The sequence below is a fragment of the Malaclemys terrapin genome, chromosome 21 (genome assembly GCF_027887155.1).
Source record: "Malaclemys terrapin pileata isolate rMalTer1 chromosome 21, rMalTer1.hap1, whole genome shotgun sequence".
Classification (NCBI taxonomy): Eukaryota; Metazoa; Chordata; order Testudines; family Emydidae; genus Malaclemys; species Malaclemys terrapin.
In genome coordinates, this window is record NC_071525.1 from 17,303,315 (window position 1) to 17,321,419 (window position 18,105).

Here is an 18,105-nt window from a genome sequence, read left to right on the forward strand (position 1 = left end):
GGTCTAGTCGTTAGAGCAGGGAGGGGACTGGGAGTCAGGACTCCTGGGTTCTCTCCCCTGCTCTGGGTGGGCAGTGGGGCCTAGTGGTTAGAACAGGGGGGCTGGGAACTGAGACGTTCGGTTCTTTTTGTGGCTCTGGGAGGGGAGTGGGGTCTAGTGGGTTAGGGTGCAGTGTGAGCAAGTAAGTTATCAAACACACATTGGTTAAATAATTTAATGAGCCAGTTCCCTCTAATTGGTTTCTCGCTGTTCTTTGGATCTGTGATCCTTACAGCACTGGAGCATGCTGGAGCACGTTGGAGCATGAGCACATATCGGTGTTTTATCAGCCAAAAATAACTTTGAAAGCAGGCGAGAGTTTGCAGAAAGCAAAAGAAAGATGGTTAGATGAGCAGCAGAAACTGAACTCAACGGGCGATGCTACAATTTCGGAGAGCTCAGCCCACGCAACTGAAGATCTCATCCCAATCTCACTACACAGCAAACATTTCTCCTCCCTCTCTACTCCTTCTGCTGGGGGAATTCGGTATCGACATGGAGCCTGAAATAGAGACCTTCATTTATCCCCAAAGGAGCTGGGCTGTCCATGGAAGTAATGGATCTCGTTTCTAAAGTCAAGCAAATGATTCTCAAGTGGGATTGAGGATGGGAGACAAGCGACTGATCTAGCCAAGAACGGCAATTCAATTCAATACTCCATAGCCAAGCCGTTCCAGGCATGACTCTGTACCCAAAGGTAATATACGTGGGATAACGCTGAACCCATCCGAATTCCTCTGGAGCGTCCGATGCCCCTTTAACCAAAGAGTCACGTAAGAATCCTACCTAGCTCTCGGCAGCGCTGTCCAGCAGTAGCTTCGTCGATTGCAGGCTCAGAAAGGGGCCCGGTGATCAAGACAAAGCCTGAACGCTTCCCTGAAGCGATGCCCGTTTGCACGAGAGCAGATTTTTTAGAAACCCACCCCAGCTTGCCAGTGGGGGAATCCGCCACGGCCCTTGCAGAGTTGTTGCCCTCCTTGTTGGACATGGACTCCTCATTTCCAGCCTGAATGTGTCTAGCTTCCGCTGAGCATTAAAGTCACGAGTGTGTCCGGCCTCAGTGCTGTCAGCTGATCGAGGGCAATCTCTGGACGGACAGGCGAAGGCTGGTGGGTGAAACACCGGTGCAACCGCATGCGCTTTGAGGCCCTCAGAGGCCGTCGTTTTGGAGAAACCCGGGACCATCGTTCCGGGGGCGCGGGCGGCATTGGGAGCATGCCATCACCGGGGCAAACAGCACACGCGTACAAGAGGCTTTTTGCTGCTCATCGGTGGAATCATAGAATCATCCAATGTCAGGGTTGGAAGGGGCCTCAGGACGTCATCTAGTCCAACCCCCTGCTCAAAGCAGGACCAATCCTCAAAGCAGGGTGCGGCTTTCCCAGCCGGGCGCCAGCAGCTGGTTTCTCGAGGCAGACGGGGGTGCGTTCTGGGGACTCATTGGAGGCGTGAGGACAGCTGCGCGCTCTCTTTCTGGATTTCGCTGCCATCTCCTTAGACAGGATGTTAGAACGCAGGGTGACTAGGATGCTGATCAGGGACCAAACTTCCGGGGTTACCCAGCAGGGAGTGCTCTTGCTGGTCAGGCCAGGATGGGCCCTGCTCACAGCTCCTTCAGCCATTCACCAGCAGCGGTTGTAGACTATCTTCCAGATGGCACTAAAGGAATTGCTCCACTAGCCAGCAGTGGTATCCTCTAGGTGTCACTAAAGGAGTCGCTCCACTAGCCAGCAGCGGTAGTCGAGCTGGTATCCTCTAAGTGGCATTAAAGGAGTCTCTCCACCAGCCAGCAGGAGTAGTAGAGCTCTTACCCTCTAACACAACAAAGGGGGACATGAGGGAATCTTAGCCAATGGGCTGGCCAGTCCCGTCTTTCCCAGAAGCCAATGGTATGGCCTGAAATGGACCCCAGATGAATGGTGATGGTGGTGGTGGGGGAGCCAGAGGGTAAGGCCAAATTTGGGGGGAGGGCAGCAGGACATTTGGGACCACACTCCTCTCAGCCCCCCTTGCAGTGTCTGAATCATCTCAGACCCCGTCTGAAGTCCCGTCCAGTCCAGTGTCTCCCAGAGTCCTTTGCGCCCTCATAGGACCATGTGCCCTGGTGGGGAGGGGGGTGGTACTTGGCCTATTTGGGGGGCCTGGGGTGTGTGAGTCCTGATGGCTGGCAGAGGAGGCTCATTCTCCCTGGGTCCCATGATGTGGGCTGGGGGGCTGGGAAGGGGGGCGGGGATGTTGTATTGGGAGGGTGTGGGGGGCGCAGACTGGCTGTTTAGTGAGTGTGTGGGTGGGCTGAGGAGATGGTTGTGTTGTGGTGCATGCGGGTCTGTGTGTGTGGATGCAGGGAGGTGTTGAAAACCGGCCCAGAGCTGGGGGTTGGGGGCTGGGGGCAGGGCGGAAGGATCAGTGGTATCTAGAGGCTGAGAGGCTGATGGTAATCACGACGGCGACCCACACGATCAGCACCACAATCCCCACCCCCAGGGCCGTGTTGTTGAAAATCCGGGCCATCCGGGAACTCCGCTGCGCCTGGGCAGTGTTGCCAGAGCGGTTGGCATCCCGAGTCTGTGGAGAGACAGAGAGACGGGAACAATTAACCACACAGCAACGCTGCATGGGTACGGTTCACCCGGTGCTGAGATGCAGCCACCTCTGGGGTGGGGCATCCGGGCACAGCCACACATAACACTGTACAGGGATGGTTCACCCAGCGCTGAGATGCAGCCACCTCTGGGGTGGGGCTGCTGAGTAACAGCCATGAATAGCACCTCTACCACACCCCCTCTTATTATCTCCATGTGGCTGTTCCCCAATGCCTCTAAACCAGGGGTGGGCAAACTACAGCCCGAGGGCCACATTCGGCCCGCGGGACCGTCCTGCCCGGCCCCCCAGCTCCTGGCCCGGGAGGCTAGCCCCCAGCCCCTCCGCCCACTGTTCCCCCTCCCCCTCCGGCCTCAGCTCCCTCGCTCCGCTGCCGGCGCAATGCTCTGGACGGCGGGGCTGTGAGCTCCTGGGGCAACAGGTGCAGAGCCCGGCGCAATGCTGACCCGGTCTCTGAGCTGCGTGGTGGTGGTGGTGGTGGTGGCGTGGCCTGGCTTCAGGCGGGTGGTGCGGCTGTAGCGCCGCCAGCCACCGGTGCTCCAGGCAGTGCGGTAAGGGGGCAGGGAGCAGGGGGGTTGGATAGAGGGCAGGGGAGTCCAGGGTGGTGGTCAGGGGGTGTGGGGGGGTGGATAGGGGTCAGGGGGGAAACAGGAGGTTGAATGGGGACAGGGGTCCTGGGGAGCAGTCAGGAAGGAGCAGGGGTTGGATAGGGCAGCGGGGGGCAGTCAGGGGCAAGGGTTCTGGGGGCAGTCAGGGGACAGGGAGCGGGGGGGTGTGGATGGGGCAGGGGTCCCAGAGGGGCCGTCAGGGAACGGGGGTTGAATGGGGCAGGAGTCCTGGGGGCGGGGGCAGATAGGAGGTGGGGGCTGGGCCTCGACCCTCTCCCCTAACTGGCCCGCCATACAATTTACGAAACCCGATGCGGCCCTCAGGCCAAAAAGTTTGCCCGCCCCTGCTCTAAACAGTCCCCAGCTCCGGAGTCCCAACGGATCCTTTCTGTGGCTGGCTAGAATCAAGCCTAGGGAATCAGATGCCAGCACCTGCTCTCCCCTTAGACCCTGGCTCCAGGCCGCACACGTATCTGGCTGCGCCGATCCAGGCTATTACTACCCTGAAACCAAAGGGACAAGGAATGGCCCGGGTGGCACAGAGCGGAGCAGCCCACGTCACCAGCCATCTGGGCCCCCACCTCCAGACCCTCCCAACCTTACACTGGCTCCCCACTCAGTAGGGAGTTTCGTTGTCCTCCTAGCAATCCCCGAGGAATGGTGTCGCCTGCTCCAGTGACAGGACCCCAGAAGAGCAAGGTGTGGGATGGGTGTGGACTGTGGAACTCATTACCACAAGACAGAGCCCACTATGCCCTGCAGCACAGCGCCCCCAAGTGGTGCAATGCGATCAGCACTGACTGCCTGGGAAGAGCACCTCCCACCCGGTTCCCTGCAGCACAGCGCCCCCTAGCGTCGCCCTGGGGCACCAGGACCAGCCCTGACTGCCAGGGGAGAGTCCCCATCCCGCCTCCTGCAGCACAGCGCCCCCAAGTGGTGCAATGCGATCAGCACTGACTGCCTGGGAAGAGCACCCCCCACCCGGTTCCCTGCAGCACAGCGCCCCCTAGCGTCGCCCTGGGGCACCAGGACCAGCCCTGACTGCCAGGGGAGAGTCCCCATCCCGCCTCCTGCAGCACAGCGCCCCCAAGTGGTGCAATGCGATCAGCACTGACTGCCTGGGAAGAGCACCTCCCACCCGGTTCCCTGCAGCACAGCGCCCCCTAGCGTCGCCCTGGGGCACCAGGACCAGCCCTGACTGCCAGGGGAGAGTCCCCATCCCGCCTCCTGCAGCACAGCGCCCCCTAGTGCCGCCCTGGGGCACTGTGACCAGCCCTGACTGCCAGGAGAGAGTATCCCCACCCCGCTCTCTGCAGCATAGCGCCCCCTAGCGGCCGTGCTGGGTCAGTGGGGCCAAGGGAGAGCGCCCCCTAGGGACTCACCTGGATGGAATACACCAGCGCCACGATGCCCAGGGGCAGGCAGCAGCAGAGAAGGGTGAAGATGGAGTAGCCCAGGTAGTCAGCCTCATTGGTAGGAGGCGGGGAGACCAGGATGACCTGCTGTGGGGCATAGCCCATCTGGCCCCGGTTGGGGTCCTCGTTGTATGGGGGGTAATAGCTCTGTGGATTGGGGGGCATTCCGGGGGCTGCCCCGTAGCTTGCGGTGGGGAATTGCCCGCCGGAGGGCAGTAGCGGGGGAGGGGCCCCATAAGGTGGCATGTTGGAGTATGGGGGGGGCTGAGCAGGGGCAGAGGGCTGGGGGCCTTTATCATAGCCTGGGTAGCTCATGGTGCTGCACTCCTCCTGGGCGCCTTTCCCGGTCTGCCGCTCCCTCGGGGCGTGTCTCCGAGCCCTCTAATTTCCAGGCCTGCCCTCTCCTCCTCCGGGCCGTTCTCCCGCTCCTCTGGCACCTGCTTGCTGTATTTCCTGAGCCGAGTTGGGGCGTTCTCCCCTCTGAGCCGCCTTTCCCGCTCCCCTTTCCCCGCCCTGCTGCCTCAGGGCCCTGGGGTCCGCTGGGCAAATTCAGGATGTTTGCTCTTCTCCCCTCTGCCCGTCACGTCCTTCCTCTGCTCGGCTGAGCAAACCCACAACAGTCACTCTTTTCCTTCTGCCTTTCACCCTCCCTCTTCCTCGCTGCGAATCAGAGCCCCCCGGATCTCTCCCTCCTTTCCGCCTTTCGCCGACTTCCTCCCCTGAGAAACAGACGCTCCAGGATCCTCCGCTCCTCCGCTCTGCCTTTCCCGGTCTCTTCTTCCTCGCAGATCCAGTGCCCTTTATCCACCAGACAGAGACGGCCCCCAGGCCCGCCCCCAGCCTGCAAAGAGGAATAGGACAAGAACCAACCTAGCCAGGTGCAGCCACACCCAAGAGAGCAAATGTGAGCCCTGAGAAAGAATCCCGCAATAAATCGCCCGTTTCCTGCCCCACCTACCCCTCATGTCCCTGCCTAGTGGCCCGTTAAAAGTCAGCATGACACTCCCATCTGGGCTGCCAGGAAGGGAGAGTTTGCTCCAGGGCTGGGTTTTCATAGAGTCATAGAGTCATAGAATATCAGGGTTGGAAGAGACCTCAGGAGGTATCTAGTCCAACCCCCTGCTCAAAGCAGAATCCAATCCCAACTAAATCATCCCAGCCAGGGCTTTGTCAAGCCTGACCTTAAAAACCTCTAAGGAAGGAGATTTCACCACCTCCCTAGGTAACGCATTCCAGTGCTTCACCACCCTCCTGGTGAAATAGGGTTTCCTAATATCCAACCTAAACCTCCCCCACTGCAACTTGAGACCATTGCTCCTTGTTCTGTCATCTGCCACCACTGAGAACAGTCTAGATCCATTCTCTTTGGAACCCCCTTTCAGGTAGTGGAAAGCAGCTATCAAATCCCCCCTCATTCTCCTCTTCTGCAGACTAAACAAATCCCAGTTCCCTCAGCCTCTCCTCATAAATCATGTGCTCCAGCCCCCTAATCATTTTTGTTGCCCTCCGCTGGACTCTTTCCAATTTTTCCACATCCTTCTTGTAGTGTGGGGCCCAAAACTGGACACAGTACTCCAGATGAGGCCTCACCAATGTCGAATAGAGGGAATGATCACGTCCCTTGATCTGCTGGCAATGCTCCTAATTATACAGCCCAAAATGCCGTTAGCCTTCTTGGCAACAAGAGCACACTGCTGACTCATATCCAGCTTCTCATCCACTGTAACCCCAGGTCCTTTTTTGCAGAACTGCTGCTTAGCCACTCGGTCTCTAGTCTGTAACAATGCATGGGATTCTTCCGTCCTAAGTGCAGGACTCTGCACTTTCCATCTCTAACCACTAGCCCCCACTCCCCTCCCAGAGCTAGGGCTAGAACCCAGGCGTCCTGGCTCCCAGCTACCCTGACTCTAACCATTTGACCCCACTCCCCTCCCATAACAGGGGAGAGAACCCAGGAGTCCTGACTCCCTGCCCTCCCAATCACTAGACACCCTTCATGTGCAGTTGTAGGATTAAAGACCATTTATCTCATTGATATTATCACTGTGATGCAATCACCCTTTGTTTCTGATTTTCACCCTACTTTTGTATCATTCAAATATATAAAAAATAACTTGTTTTATTAGGAAAATACACTGTATGGCATGAGATATATGGATTAGGATAATACATTAGTCTGTGTGTATATGCAAAGCTGCCTCTTAAAGTAAGGCTATGTATTAGTCTGGAAGATAACCACACAATAACCAAACAGGCCCGCACGAAGCTCTGAAGTGTGTGCCTCTGAACGTCCCGATGACTCTCCCGCCCACCACGGACACATTTCAAGCTGCTCGCCGAGAACGGTTTAAAGATCTGACGCACTGAAATGGGGGAAGAAAATGAAAATCTGTCTCAGAACACGAGGACGCATTCAAAAGTTAAAAAAAAAAATAAGGAGAAAAGGATGAAGTTGAGTGTATCCGCTGCAAACGGTGAGGCCCAATTATTAAACATTAATATTTTTAGGCTTAATCGTTCTAAGTCAGCAACAATAAACGGCTTATTCAAATGAAAAGCTTTATGTGGGGATTAGCGATACATTGGTCTCTTAACCGCCGAGGTGGCCTTGTGTTTGGAGTTCGATGTTAGTTCTGCAGCAAACCACACTGAATTCCGTTCATCAAAGTGTTAAGTCACTGAGCACTTTTCCCCTCGTCCACCAAAATAAACCCCGAGATTTACCCAGAAAAATCATCACTAGTTTTTGGCACTGATTTTCACCCCCTGTGGTTCAGTAAATTACCTAAGGGCATGTGGTAGTTCCCATGACTCTGGGATCCATCTTGGGCCAGTGATTTTCCATGCAGCAGGGCTGGGGGCTTTCTTTGGGACAGTCCATTTCCATGCCCACAGCAGAGAGGATATAAATTGCAGTTGCAACACGCCTCCATTTTGCCTCTTTCCTGACCCAATTCTCTGGACTGTGGATTTACAATTATAATTACTGGAGATATCCCATCTCCTAGAACTGGAAGGAACCTTGACTGGTCATTGAGTCCAGCCCCCTGCCTTCACTAGCAGGACCAGGTACTGATTTTGTCCCAGATCCCCAAGTGGCCCCCTCAAGGATTGAACTCACAACCCTGGGTTTAGGAGGCTAATGCTCAAACCACTGAGCTAGCCCTCCCATTAACAGGAGCACCTTGAACTCTGGACTGAGGACCTTCCAACCCTTTGGAAGTTACCAGAGAGTCTTTGTCAAGCCGTCTGTCCCGTCAAACCTTATCTAAGGACTTTGCAATCACTTGTCTGTATAGGATTTATTACCCATTTATTACTCTCTCTCCTTTTATAGTTGGTTTACTAAGGATTGGCTGACAGCACGCTAAGATCTGAGCTGATATTGACCTGGGGTAGGGTGACCAGATTGTAACTGTGAAAAAACGGGACGGGGGGTGGGGGGTAATAGGCGCCTATATAAGAAAAAGTCCCCAAAAATGGGACTGTCCCTATAAAAATGGGACATCTGGTCACCCTAACCTGGGGGGAAGTGTCTCATCCTTTGGGATTGGAACGAGCCTCACAGTGGGTGAATTGGGTTTTCAGTAACCTCTCACTATATTAGACCTATTTGTCTGGGTGGGAGTCAAGGGCTGGGATGCCTAAAGGGGACGGCGTCTGGCTTCTGCTTAACCAGTCTGGTGCTGCAAAGCCTCTTTTTGCTGCAGCCGATTCTAGAGAAAACCACCAGCTCTGGGGATTGTCTGCCCTGAGTGCGTCATTCTCACTGTGGGCCATCCCGGTCACAGCTCCACGCCCAGCTCAGACGTGGCAAGGGCGTGTGCTGGGAGAGTCCGTGTCCAGCCCTGGGGAGTTGTATTGGCAGTGTTAAGGGAAAACAGCAAATGTAACTTCATTTTGTGTTTCAGGCCCACTATTAGCTAGAAGCCAGCATTCCATGTACTAGGAGGGAGAAGGGGAGGCATTTGGACACAAGAAGATAAGGGCAGCAGTTGAGAAACAAGCTAGCCGCATACCTAATCAGCTGCAGCATTAGACAGCACGGGCAGCACGCCTAAAGGGGATGGGGGTAGATAAGGGAAAAGTTTGTTTATTAGCTATGACTTACGATGCACGAGGACAGCACGCTTTGCTAAACAGTATATAATCTCTGCGTAACCTGCATTCTGGGTCCTCTCCTGACTAGCAGGGGGGCACCACACTTGAGTGTAATAAACCTGTTATCTCTGTAATTCTCTGCAGTTGTGGACTTGGTTCTTGTGCCTCAGCCTAGAGCAGTGGTTCCCAAACTGGGGTTCGTGAACCCCTGGGGGTTCGTGAAATGTTACAGGGGGTTCTCGGGGAAAAATTCCCTAATGGCGGACAGAGCTGTCCCTAGGGTCCCCGGACAATAGGGGGCCAGCAGTCCGGAGCCCCTGGACGTCCAAGAGCTAAGCAGATCAAAGCAAGCTTATCTATCACACTAAGGAGAATTAAACTTCAAGACTCCTTATAAGAAATGGAAAGGGAGGTGGATATTTTTTGCTGTTTTTAAAATTAAATAGGCAGCTAGTATTGTTTTTAAAATTATGATGAAGAACAAGTTTAAGCTTTGTTGTAATGTGCGTTGTTTGCCTGGACTGCTCAAGACCTGAATGCTTGTATAGGAGGAACTCTTTAAGTTGGCTTCTTAAATACCTTCATGCTGTTTCACATCTGATACTCCTTGATGAAACATAGGAGCCTTGTCTTAAAACAGGATTATTCAATGTGATACAAGCTGCGAAAGTGAGATTTTGGAAGAGTGTTGCCGTTTTCATAATGTAATAAAATACTGTAATGATAAATAATAATGAATAATAAATAGTGTGTAATAGCACATCATAAAAACAAATGTTATATTTCCAAGATCACGGCTTTTATAATTTATACTCAGCTGGATACTGGGCTAGATGGGCCCATGGGTCTTATCTGAGGTGACAAGGAGGGGGCAGGGTACCGGGCTAGATGGGCCAATGGGTCTGATCTGAGGTGACAAGGAGGAGGCGGGATACTGGGCTAGATGGGCCCATGGGTCTGAACTGAGGTGACAAGGAGGAGGCGGGATACCGGGCTAGATGGGCCCATGGGTCTGATCTGAGGTGACAAGGAGGAGGCAGGATACCGGGCTAGATGGGCCCATGGGTCTGATCTGAGGTGACAAGGAGGAGGCGGGATACCGGGCTAGATGGGCCCATGGGTCTGATCTGAGGTGACAAGGAGGAGGCGGGATACCGGGCTAGATGGGCCAATGGGTCTGATCTGAGGTGACAAGGAGGAGGCAGGATACCGGGCTAGATGGGCCCATGGGTCAGATCCGGGGCTGTAGGGACAGGGTGGGAACTGGGCTAGATGGGACCGTGGCTCTCTGTCAATGATGGGGGTGCAGGTGGGACGCCAGGCTAGATGGGCCTCAGGCTCCGAGCTATCTATAGCCAGCAGGAAGTGCTGGGCCAGGTGAGGAATTCCAACCCCTCGGGTGAAATTGTTCTCATTTCTTGGTGCGCTCAGGTCACAGGCAACGGGGAGGGAGCCGCAGCGTCACGTGGGATGTGGCTCTTGGTTTTATATAATCATATGTGTATAAACAAACGTGCTACCAAAGTGGGGATAGAATCCAGGAGACCTGGCTCCCAGCCCCCCCGCTCTAACCACTAGACTCCCCTCCCCCAGCCAGGGACAGAACCCAGGAGTCCTGGCTCCCAGCCCCCCCACTCTAACCACTAGACTCCCCTCCCCCAGCCAGGGATAGAACCCAGGAGTCCTGGCTCCCAGCCCCCCGGCTCTAATCACTAGACCCCACTCCCTTCCCCCAGCCAGGGACAGAACCCCTGAGTCCTGGCTCCCCGCTCCCCACTCTAACCACTAGACTCCACTCCCCTCCCCGAGCTGGGGAGAGAACCCAGGCATCCTGGCTCCCAGCACCCCCCTGCTCTAACCACTATCGCCCACTCCCCTCCCTGAGCTGGGGATAGAACCCAGGTGTCCTGATTCCCATTGCTGTGCTGTAGTCACATGACCCTTTCGCCTCCTCTTTTCCATTTCAATGTAATAAGACTGAAGCACCTGGGCTGTTCTCCCCGGCCTATTTTTACCACCTCTGCGAAAACAACCCCTTTGGGGGGATATTTTTCCTGCTTGGCCTCAGTGAACTCCACTGCCCAATTCTTATGAGTCTCCCCTGCCCCGCTCCCTCCAGCACAGCGCCCCTAGCGCCGCCCTGGGACATCGGGGCCAGCCCTGACTGCCAGAGGAGAGTCAGTGATGGTTTGGACTGGTTTACCTACTTCCTTGTTGAAGGTAAATAAGAAATGTTCCGGTTTGCTCAGGGTGGCTCCCTCTGTATCTGGATACCACTGACTCCAGTAACTATCCCCTGAAAGGTCTAGGTGAGCTGTCCCCTTGAGGCCATTCTCCAGCTGCTCCCAGAGGTGGCTGCGTCTCAGTGCTGGGTGAGCTGTTGCCATGTGGCGTTATGTGTGGCTGTTCCCCAGCTGCCCCGCCCCAGAGGTGGCTGCATCTCCGCACCAGACGAGCCGTCCCCATGCAGCGTCGTTCTGCGGCTGTTCCCCAGCTGCCCCACCCAAGAAGTGGCTGCATTGCCTACTTTTCTCTCTCTTCCCCCTCTGCCCCGCCACTCCCCAGGGCTGGTGAAACCCGAGGAGGGAGGTGGGGTGAATGTCGCACTGCACCTTTGCCTGGCAACACAGGCGTGCAGAAGTCTGTGACCGTGGGTGCCTGGAGACAGGAGGAGACGTAGCCAGGTGGGGAGTCAGCTGGCATGGCGTAGGCCTCCTGAGCTCCCCTCCCCCCTGGTCCCACTACTGGCGGGGGGCGAGGGGGGTACATTCTAGTGCCCCAGCTATTTCAGGCCTGGATGTTGTCTCACAGACCAACATCCCTGGAGTGGCCAAGAGCTAGAATCCAGGAGTCCTGGCTCCCTGCCCCCTTCCCTCCCCCACTAAACTCCACTCCCCTCCCCTCCCAGTCCTGGGGCTAGAACCCAGTAGTCCTGACTCCCTGCCCCTCCCCCCGCCAACTATTAAACTCCACTCCCCTTCCAGTCCTGGGGCTAGAACCCAGGAGTCCAGACTCCCAGGCCGAACCCACTAGACCCTACTCCCCTCCCAGAGGTGAGGATAGAACCCAGGCACCCTGATGCTGGACTGGGGGACAAGGGGTTAGTACGGGAAGATTTGGGGCTTGTCACTGCTTGTTTGTTGCTATCAGGAAGTGGATGAACTGCTGCAGAATAAACAGATCAAACAAAGACGCTGCCCCTGCCCTGGCCTTCCCACACTGCCACCTTCCCCACTGCCAATGTCCCTCCCTGATATCCCTCCCCCAGACCTATGCCTCTGGGTTGGTTTAAACTTGGCCTGAACCTGGTGGCTGAGAGAGACGCCTTTTATTATTGCTACACTTAAGGAACAATTAAACTCCTCTATAGAACCAAGTGTATGACAGATATCCTTTAATATTGCCTCAGCGTCACCAGTACGGATAGAGGATCATGTTTTCACTGATGTGGAAACATTCACATTCTTGGGCAGCACCATCAGTCCAGGACGGTGGAACAAGCCAGGACATCCGGAACAGTAAAGCCAGGAACACCTTCAGGAGCTAAAATACAGTCTGGAAATCATCAACATACAACACCAAACCTAAACTCAAGATTTCTCAGAGCTGTGTACTTTCAACATTACTTTACAGTGCAGAATGCTGAGGAATGAGAAAGTCTGACATAGAATCATAGAATATCAGGGTTGGAAGGGACCTCAGGAGGTCCAACCCCCTGCTCAAAGCAGGACCAACCCCAACTAAATCATCCCAGCCAGGGCTTTGTCAAGCCTGACCTTAAAAACCTCTAAGGATGGAAATTCCACCACCTCCCTAGGTAACGCATTCCAGTGCTTCACCACCCTCCTAGTGAAAAAGTTCTTCCTAATATCCAACCTAAACCTCCCCCACTGCAACTTGAGACCATTGCTCCTTGTTCTGTCATCTGCCACCACTGAGAACAGCCGACCTCCATCCCCTTTGGACCCCCCCTTCAGGTAGTTGAAGGCTGCTATCAAATCCCCCCTCACTCTTCTCTTCTGCAGACTAAATAAGCCCAGTTCCCTCAGCCTCTCCTCGTAAGTCATGTGCCCCAGCCCCCTAATCATTTTCATTGCCCTCCGCTGGACTTCTCCAATTTGTCCACATCCCTTCTGTAGTGGGGGACCAAAACTGGACACAATACTCCAGGTGTGGCCTCACCAGTGCCGAATAAAGGAGAATAATCACTTCCCTCAATCTGTTGGCAATGCTCCTACTAATACAGCCCAATATGCCATTGTCCTTCTTGGCAATGAGATCACACTGCTGACTCATATCCAGCTTCTCGTCCACTGTAATCCCCAGGTCCTTTTCTGCAGAACTGCCGCTTAGCCAGTCGGTCCCCAGTCTGTAACAGTGCATGGGATTCTTCCGTCCTAAGTGCAGGACTCTGCACTTGTCCTTGTTGAACCTCATCAGATTTCTTTTGGCCCAATCCTCCAATTTGTCTAGGTCACTTTGGACCCTATCCCTTCCCTCCAGCATATCTACCTCTCCCCATAGCTTAGTGTCATCTGCGAACTTGCTGAGGGTGCAACCCATCCCATCATCCCGATCATTAATAAAAATGTTGAACAAAACTGTTCTCACCAATGTAGAAACATTCACATTCTTGGGCAGCACCATCAGCCAGGACGGTGGAACAAGCCAGGACATCTGGAACAGAATCAGTAAAGCCAGGAACACCTTCAGGAGCTTAAATCCCGTCTGGAAATCAACATAGAACACCAAACCCAAACTCAAGATTTCTCAGAGCTGTGTACTTTCAACATTACTTTACAGTGCAGAATGCTGGGGAATGAGAAAGTCTGACATGGCCAAACTATCTTCATTCCATACAACCTGCCTCAGAAAAATCCTCCGTATCTTTTGGCCCCAAACAATCTCAAACCAAGACCTATTCACACAGTGCAGCCAAGAGGATCTGAGCACCATCATTGCCAGGAGGCATTGGAGATGGATTGGCCATGTGCTTCGGATGGCAACTGATTCCATCACCAGAGTAGCAATAAGATGGACACCTGGAGGCAAGCGAAAATGAGGCCGCCCGAAAACAACATGGCGAAGAGCTGTGGAAGCCGAGCTGAAAAACCTGGGGCACAGCTGGGGAACCATTGAAAGACTTGCCAGAAAGAGACAGGAGTGGAGAAGCTTTGTCACTGCACTAAACACTAGAGGCGTAATAGGAACATGATGATGATGATGATGATGATGATAGAACCAGGCAGATTAAACAATTGCAGCCTCCACTCAGAACAAGGGCACACCTGGGCAGAGGAGTTTCTCTGGGTATTGTCTGTTGGAAGGGGTGTGTCTGTGGAGAGAAGTGGCAGAAAGCCAAGGAGGCGTCCAGAACAAGCACTGGGAATGCGGCCCTCAGAAAGGCCAACAGAGAGAGCGAGAGAGACTGAGAGCGAGCAAGCGAGAGAGAGAGTGCTATTGGGCACAGTGCTGGCTGGAAGGGGGCTTGGGATTGCAAACAAAGAAATTTTCTCCAGCTCTTTGATTCCTGCTGTATTCAGGGAAACAGGCCCTTGTGCATGGACAGGATCTTCTAGACCCTGAATAGTGGTGAACCAGTCGGGTCAAAAAGGGGTAAAGTTGATTTGAGCAGGGGATCCACTTTCCAAGGAAAGAAAATTGTGAGCTGAGACTCCTGTGGTGCCAAGATGGAGCAAATTATGAAGGCATTGCAGACTATACAGCCGGCTGAGAGGAAGCAAAACAAGACATGAAGCAACCAGAGACTTTGTAGAAGAAAGTAAACCAAGACCTATAACAGCAGGGTCTGGAAGGGTGAATGGGAGTGTTCCTGGTCTTGCCCACTAGGGGTGCTGTGCACACTGATAAAACTCAGGAGTCCTGGCTCCCAGCCCCCCTCCTCCAACCCGCTAGTCCCCCCTCCCTTCAGAGCTAGGGACAGAATCCAAGAGTCCTGGCTCCCAGCTCCACATTTCTCTCTGTGGGTTTGGGCTGGATCTTCATTGTACTCAGGCGTCTCTAACATCCAGGGGTGTCTGATCTCTGAGCCCTTTGTCCCTCCCCAGTCACCCAGCGACTCCGCCCGGCGTCAGCGCTAATGGTGCGGGGATGGCCAATCTGCTGGTTGTGTGACGTTAAAGCCAAACAGCACTTCCCAATTTCCAGGAATGGATTTAAAGGCTGCTAGGGGCCAATGTGCAGAAAAATAAGAAAATCACAATAAACCTCCTTCCCTAAGCGCTTTGGAGAGCTGGAGTCTGGGGCAGAAAAGCAGCTGGTGTTTACACAACATGCTGAAGGCTGAAAGAAAGAAACAGATTTGCCACTCAGCAAATCATTAACCCATGGGACTCCCCGCCACTGGGTGCTAGGAGGGTTAAGGATCCAGGTCCTGCTATGCCGGGCGCTGCCCAGACACAGAGCGAGAGACAGTCCCTGCCCCAGCTGAGATCAGGGTCCCATTGTGCCGGGTGCTGCCCAGACACACAGCGAGAGACAGCCCTTCTCCCAGCTGAGATCAGGGTCCCATTGTGCCGGGTGCTGCCCAGACACACAGTGAGAGACAGCCCCTCTCCCAGCTGAGATCAAGGCCCTGTTGTGCCAACCTCACTCTGGAATCGATCAGCACTGGTGCGGGCAGGGCAGGGGGTGCAGGGCTGGTGCGGGCAGGGGGTATGGCAGGGGCTGACTGGAGACAGGGCAGGGGGTGCGGGGATGGCTGCAGGCAGGGGCTGGTGCGGGCTGTGCAGGGCAGGGCAGGGGGTATGGGGCTGGTGCGGGCAGGGGTGCAGCAGGGGCTGGCTGTGGGCAGGGGATACGGGTACAGCGGGTACAGCCCACCCTGTATGGTAAGTGCCCCCTCCTGCTCCTTCCTCCACCGGGATAGCAGCAGCAGCCCAGGGCTCGGGGGCTGTTTAAAGGGCCTGGGGTTCCCCTGCTTCTACTGCCCCGGCCCTTTAAATAGCCGCAGGAACCCTGGGGAAGCGGTGGGGCTCCAGCGTCTATTTAAAGGGCCGGGGCGGTAGAAGCAAGGGGAGCCCTGGTCTTTTTAAATAGCCCCCACAGCCCTACCCCAGGGCTCCAGCAGTGGGGCTCTGGTGGCAATTTAAAGGGCCTGGGGCTCCAGCCCCTGCTGGGAGCCCCAGGCCCTTTAAATTGCTTCCTGGGGAAGCCGGGCCACTCGGTACGCCGTACCGGCTCTTGCCAGTACACCGTACCGGGGCTTGGGTGCGGGGCCCGATTCAGGGTAATCAGTGGAATCGGCCTAAAGCCGGCCCTACAGGAATGCCAGACCCTCAGTCGAGCTAGTCAGACACACTTGCGGCGGGTCGGTAACTGACGCGCTCGAGTCTGCGAAGCCTTGAAATCACTGTCACTTTTGTGCATCTCATCCGTGCCCTCGCGGAGCATTTTGGCCCGTTCCAGAGCCCGGCCCCTGCCCCAGTGCTGGGATTGCCCTGAAACAGGGGGAAACCAGGACCACCGAGACCACCTAAAAAACCCTGTCATGGGTTTCAGCCTGGAACTGGGTGACTGCTGAGCTCTCTGGCTTAGCAACCTGGGCTCCCTCTCACTCTGTAACACTGTGTCAAGCTACAAACCTCTGGCAGGTCCTGCCCTTACACAGCCATCCCCAGGCAGGGACACACCCAGCCGAGCTCCATGAATGGTCTCCCAGCCCCTCAGGAACCAACAATAGAGGCTCCAGCCAGTTCCCCACAGCTCTCTTCAGCCTAGGACCCCAGAGCTGCACCGTCCTGCTCTGGTCAGAAATGTGGATTTGAAGTGATTATAAGTAGCAAGGGTAGAGATAAAAAGTGAAATCGCAACTGAGTTCTACAAACTAGACAGGGTTTGAACCAAGCCGGGTCCCGCGCTGACAGACAATCCAGGCAGGTCACAGCTCCTCCATACACCGGCTGGGACTCCCCGTCAGGCTACGGCCCCCTCCCCCGTTCAGTCTTTGTCCTCCAGACATGATTGTGGGGGGAGTGAAGCCAAGTGATGACGTCACTTTCCCTCCTTTATCGTTTCTTCCAGCTCTGGGGTGGGACATGGGGGCTGGTTATACAAAGGTCTTTCGCTATGACGTGAGTCAAGCAGCCTCCATTGTCTGCCTGCTCCCTCGGAGAAGTCCCCATTGTCTACGGTTCCTGGGATAGTCCCTGGGCGTGTGGATTCCTTCAATGGGCCATCAGCGCGTCTGGCTGCTCCATTGTAGTACCCGAAAGGCTGGTCGTGGGGGGTTCCCAACCTCCCAGCATATTTCAGTAACGCACACGTAGCAAAAAAACACGGCTCCCCGTGCACTGACAGCACAGCCAATCCAACGGGGTATTCATGTTCAACAGATCCAGCCTTTTTAAATGATACCTCACAAGGCAGACTGCACAAAAAATATCATAATTATATCACCGTGGTAAAAATGGGGGTTGCTTTGGGGTACAGAGTGTCTCAAGGCCCAAAAGATCAGCTTGGAAGGCAGCTATCTGTCCTGCTCCGGAGGAAGCCAATGTTCTGGGAAATCCGGCATTCAGGCCCGAGGGGTCGGGCAGCAGCTCCTAAATGCCAGTCACAGCCCCTGGAGAAGGGGGCCCGCGAGGCCCAGCCGCCCCTAAAATCCACTAAGACAAGTGCCCCGTAAAGAACGTGGGGGTCGTACTCTACGAGCACCAGCCCTTGGGTTAGCCGGAGCAGGCAGCTACCGAGGAACCGGATTCCTCGCCGGCTGTGGCAATATTCCCAGGCCCGGGAGCGGCAGGTGGCTCCAAAGAGGAAAAGAAACTGCGTCAGAGGCTTCCAGGCTCGTAAAGGCCATTTAGCCACACTTGCTACTTAGGTGGCAGTGAGGTCCAGTAGTTAGAGTGACTAGGAGTCAGGACTCCTGGGTTCTTTCCCCAGCTGTGGGAGAGGAGCAGGGTCTAGTGGGTTGGAGCAGGGGGCCTGGCAGTCAGGACTCCTGGGTTCTATCCTTATTTCTAGGACGTGAGTGGGGTCTAGTGGGTTAGAGTGGGAGGGGCTGGGAGCCCGGATTCCTGGGTTCTCACCACATCAAGGGAAGGGGAATGGGGGAGCTGGGAGTCCTGGGTTCTATCCCCATCTCTGACAGAGGAGTGGGGTCTGGAGTCAGGACTCCTGGGGTCTATGCTTGGTTCTACCCCTTTAGAGACCCTCCTCTCGCTCTGAGGGCTGAGCGGCTCCTCAGATGCGTTGAGATCCCAGCTGGCCGGCGCTAGAACAGGACCAAGCCTCATCCCTTCCCCAGGGTCTCAGAGTCACGGGGGTCGTGGTCCTTCGAACTCTGACCCAGCAGGCCCATTTGGCCTGTGGCTGGGGAG

At 55.2% G+C, this 18,105-nt stretch overlaps 1 protein-coding gene across 1 annotated transcript; it reads right to left on the bottom strand.

Annotated features, from left to right (window-relative positions):
* Window positions 1–200: 200 nt before the first annotated feature.
* On the bottom strand, window positions 201–5,605 carry LOC128827067 (proline-rich transmembrane protein 1-like). The gene is made up of 2 exons (XM_054010776.1): window positions 4,631–5,605; window positions 201–2,604 (listed from the first exon to the last, which is right to left on the bottom strand). Exons 1-2 carry the CDS (start codon window positions 4,976–4,978, stop codon window positions 2,443–2,445), a joined length of 510 nt encoding a protein of 169 aa, XP_053866751.1. The 5' UTR covers window positions 4,979–5,605; the 3' UTR covers window positions 201–2,442.
* Window positions 5,606–18,105: the final 12,500 nt, after the last annotated feature.

Excerpts from the sequence above, each read along its gene's own strand:
- LOC128827067 (XM_054010776.1), bottom strand. The coding sequence starts at position 4,978 with ATGAGCTACCCAGGCTATGATAAAGGCCCCCAGCCCTCTGCCCCTGCT. Across the intron at positions 2,605-4,630 it reads CGCTGGTGTATTCCATCCAG|ACTCGGGATGCCAACCGCTC; the intron begins GTGAGTCCCTAG and ends GTCTCTCCACAG.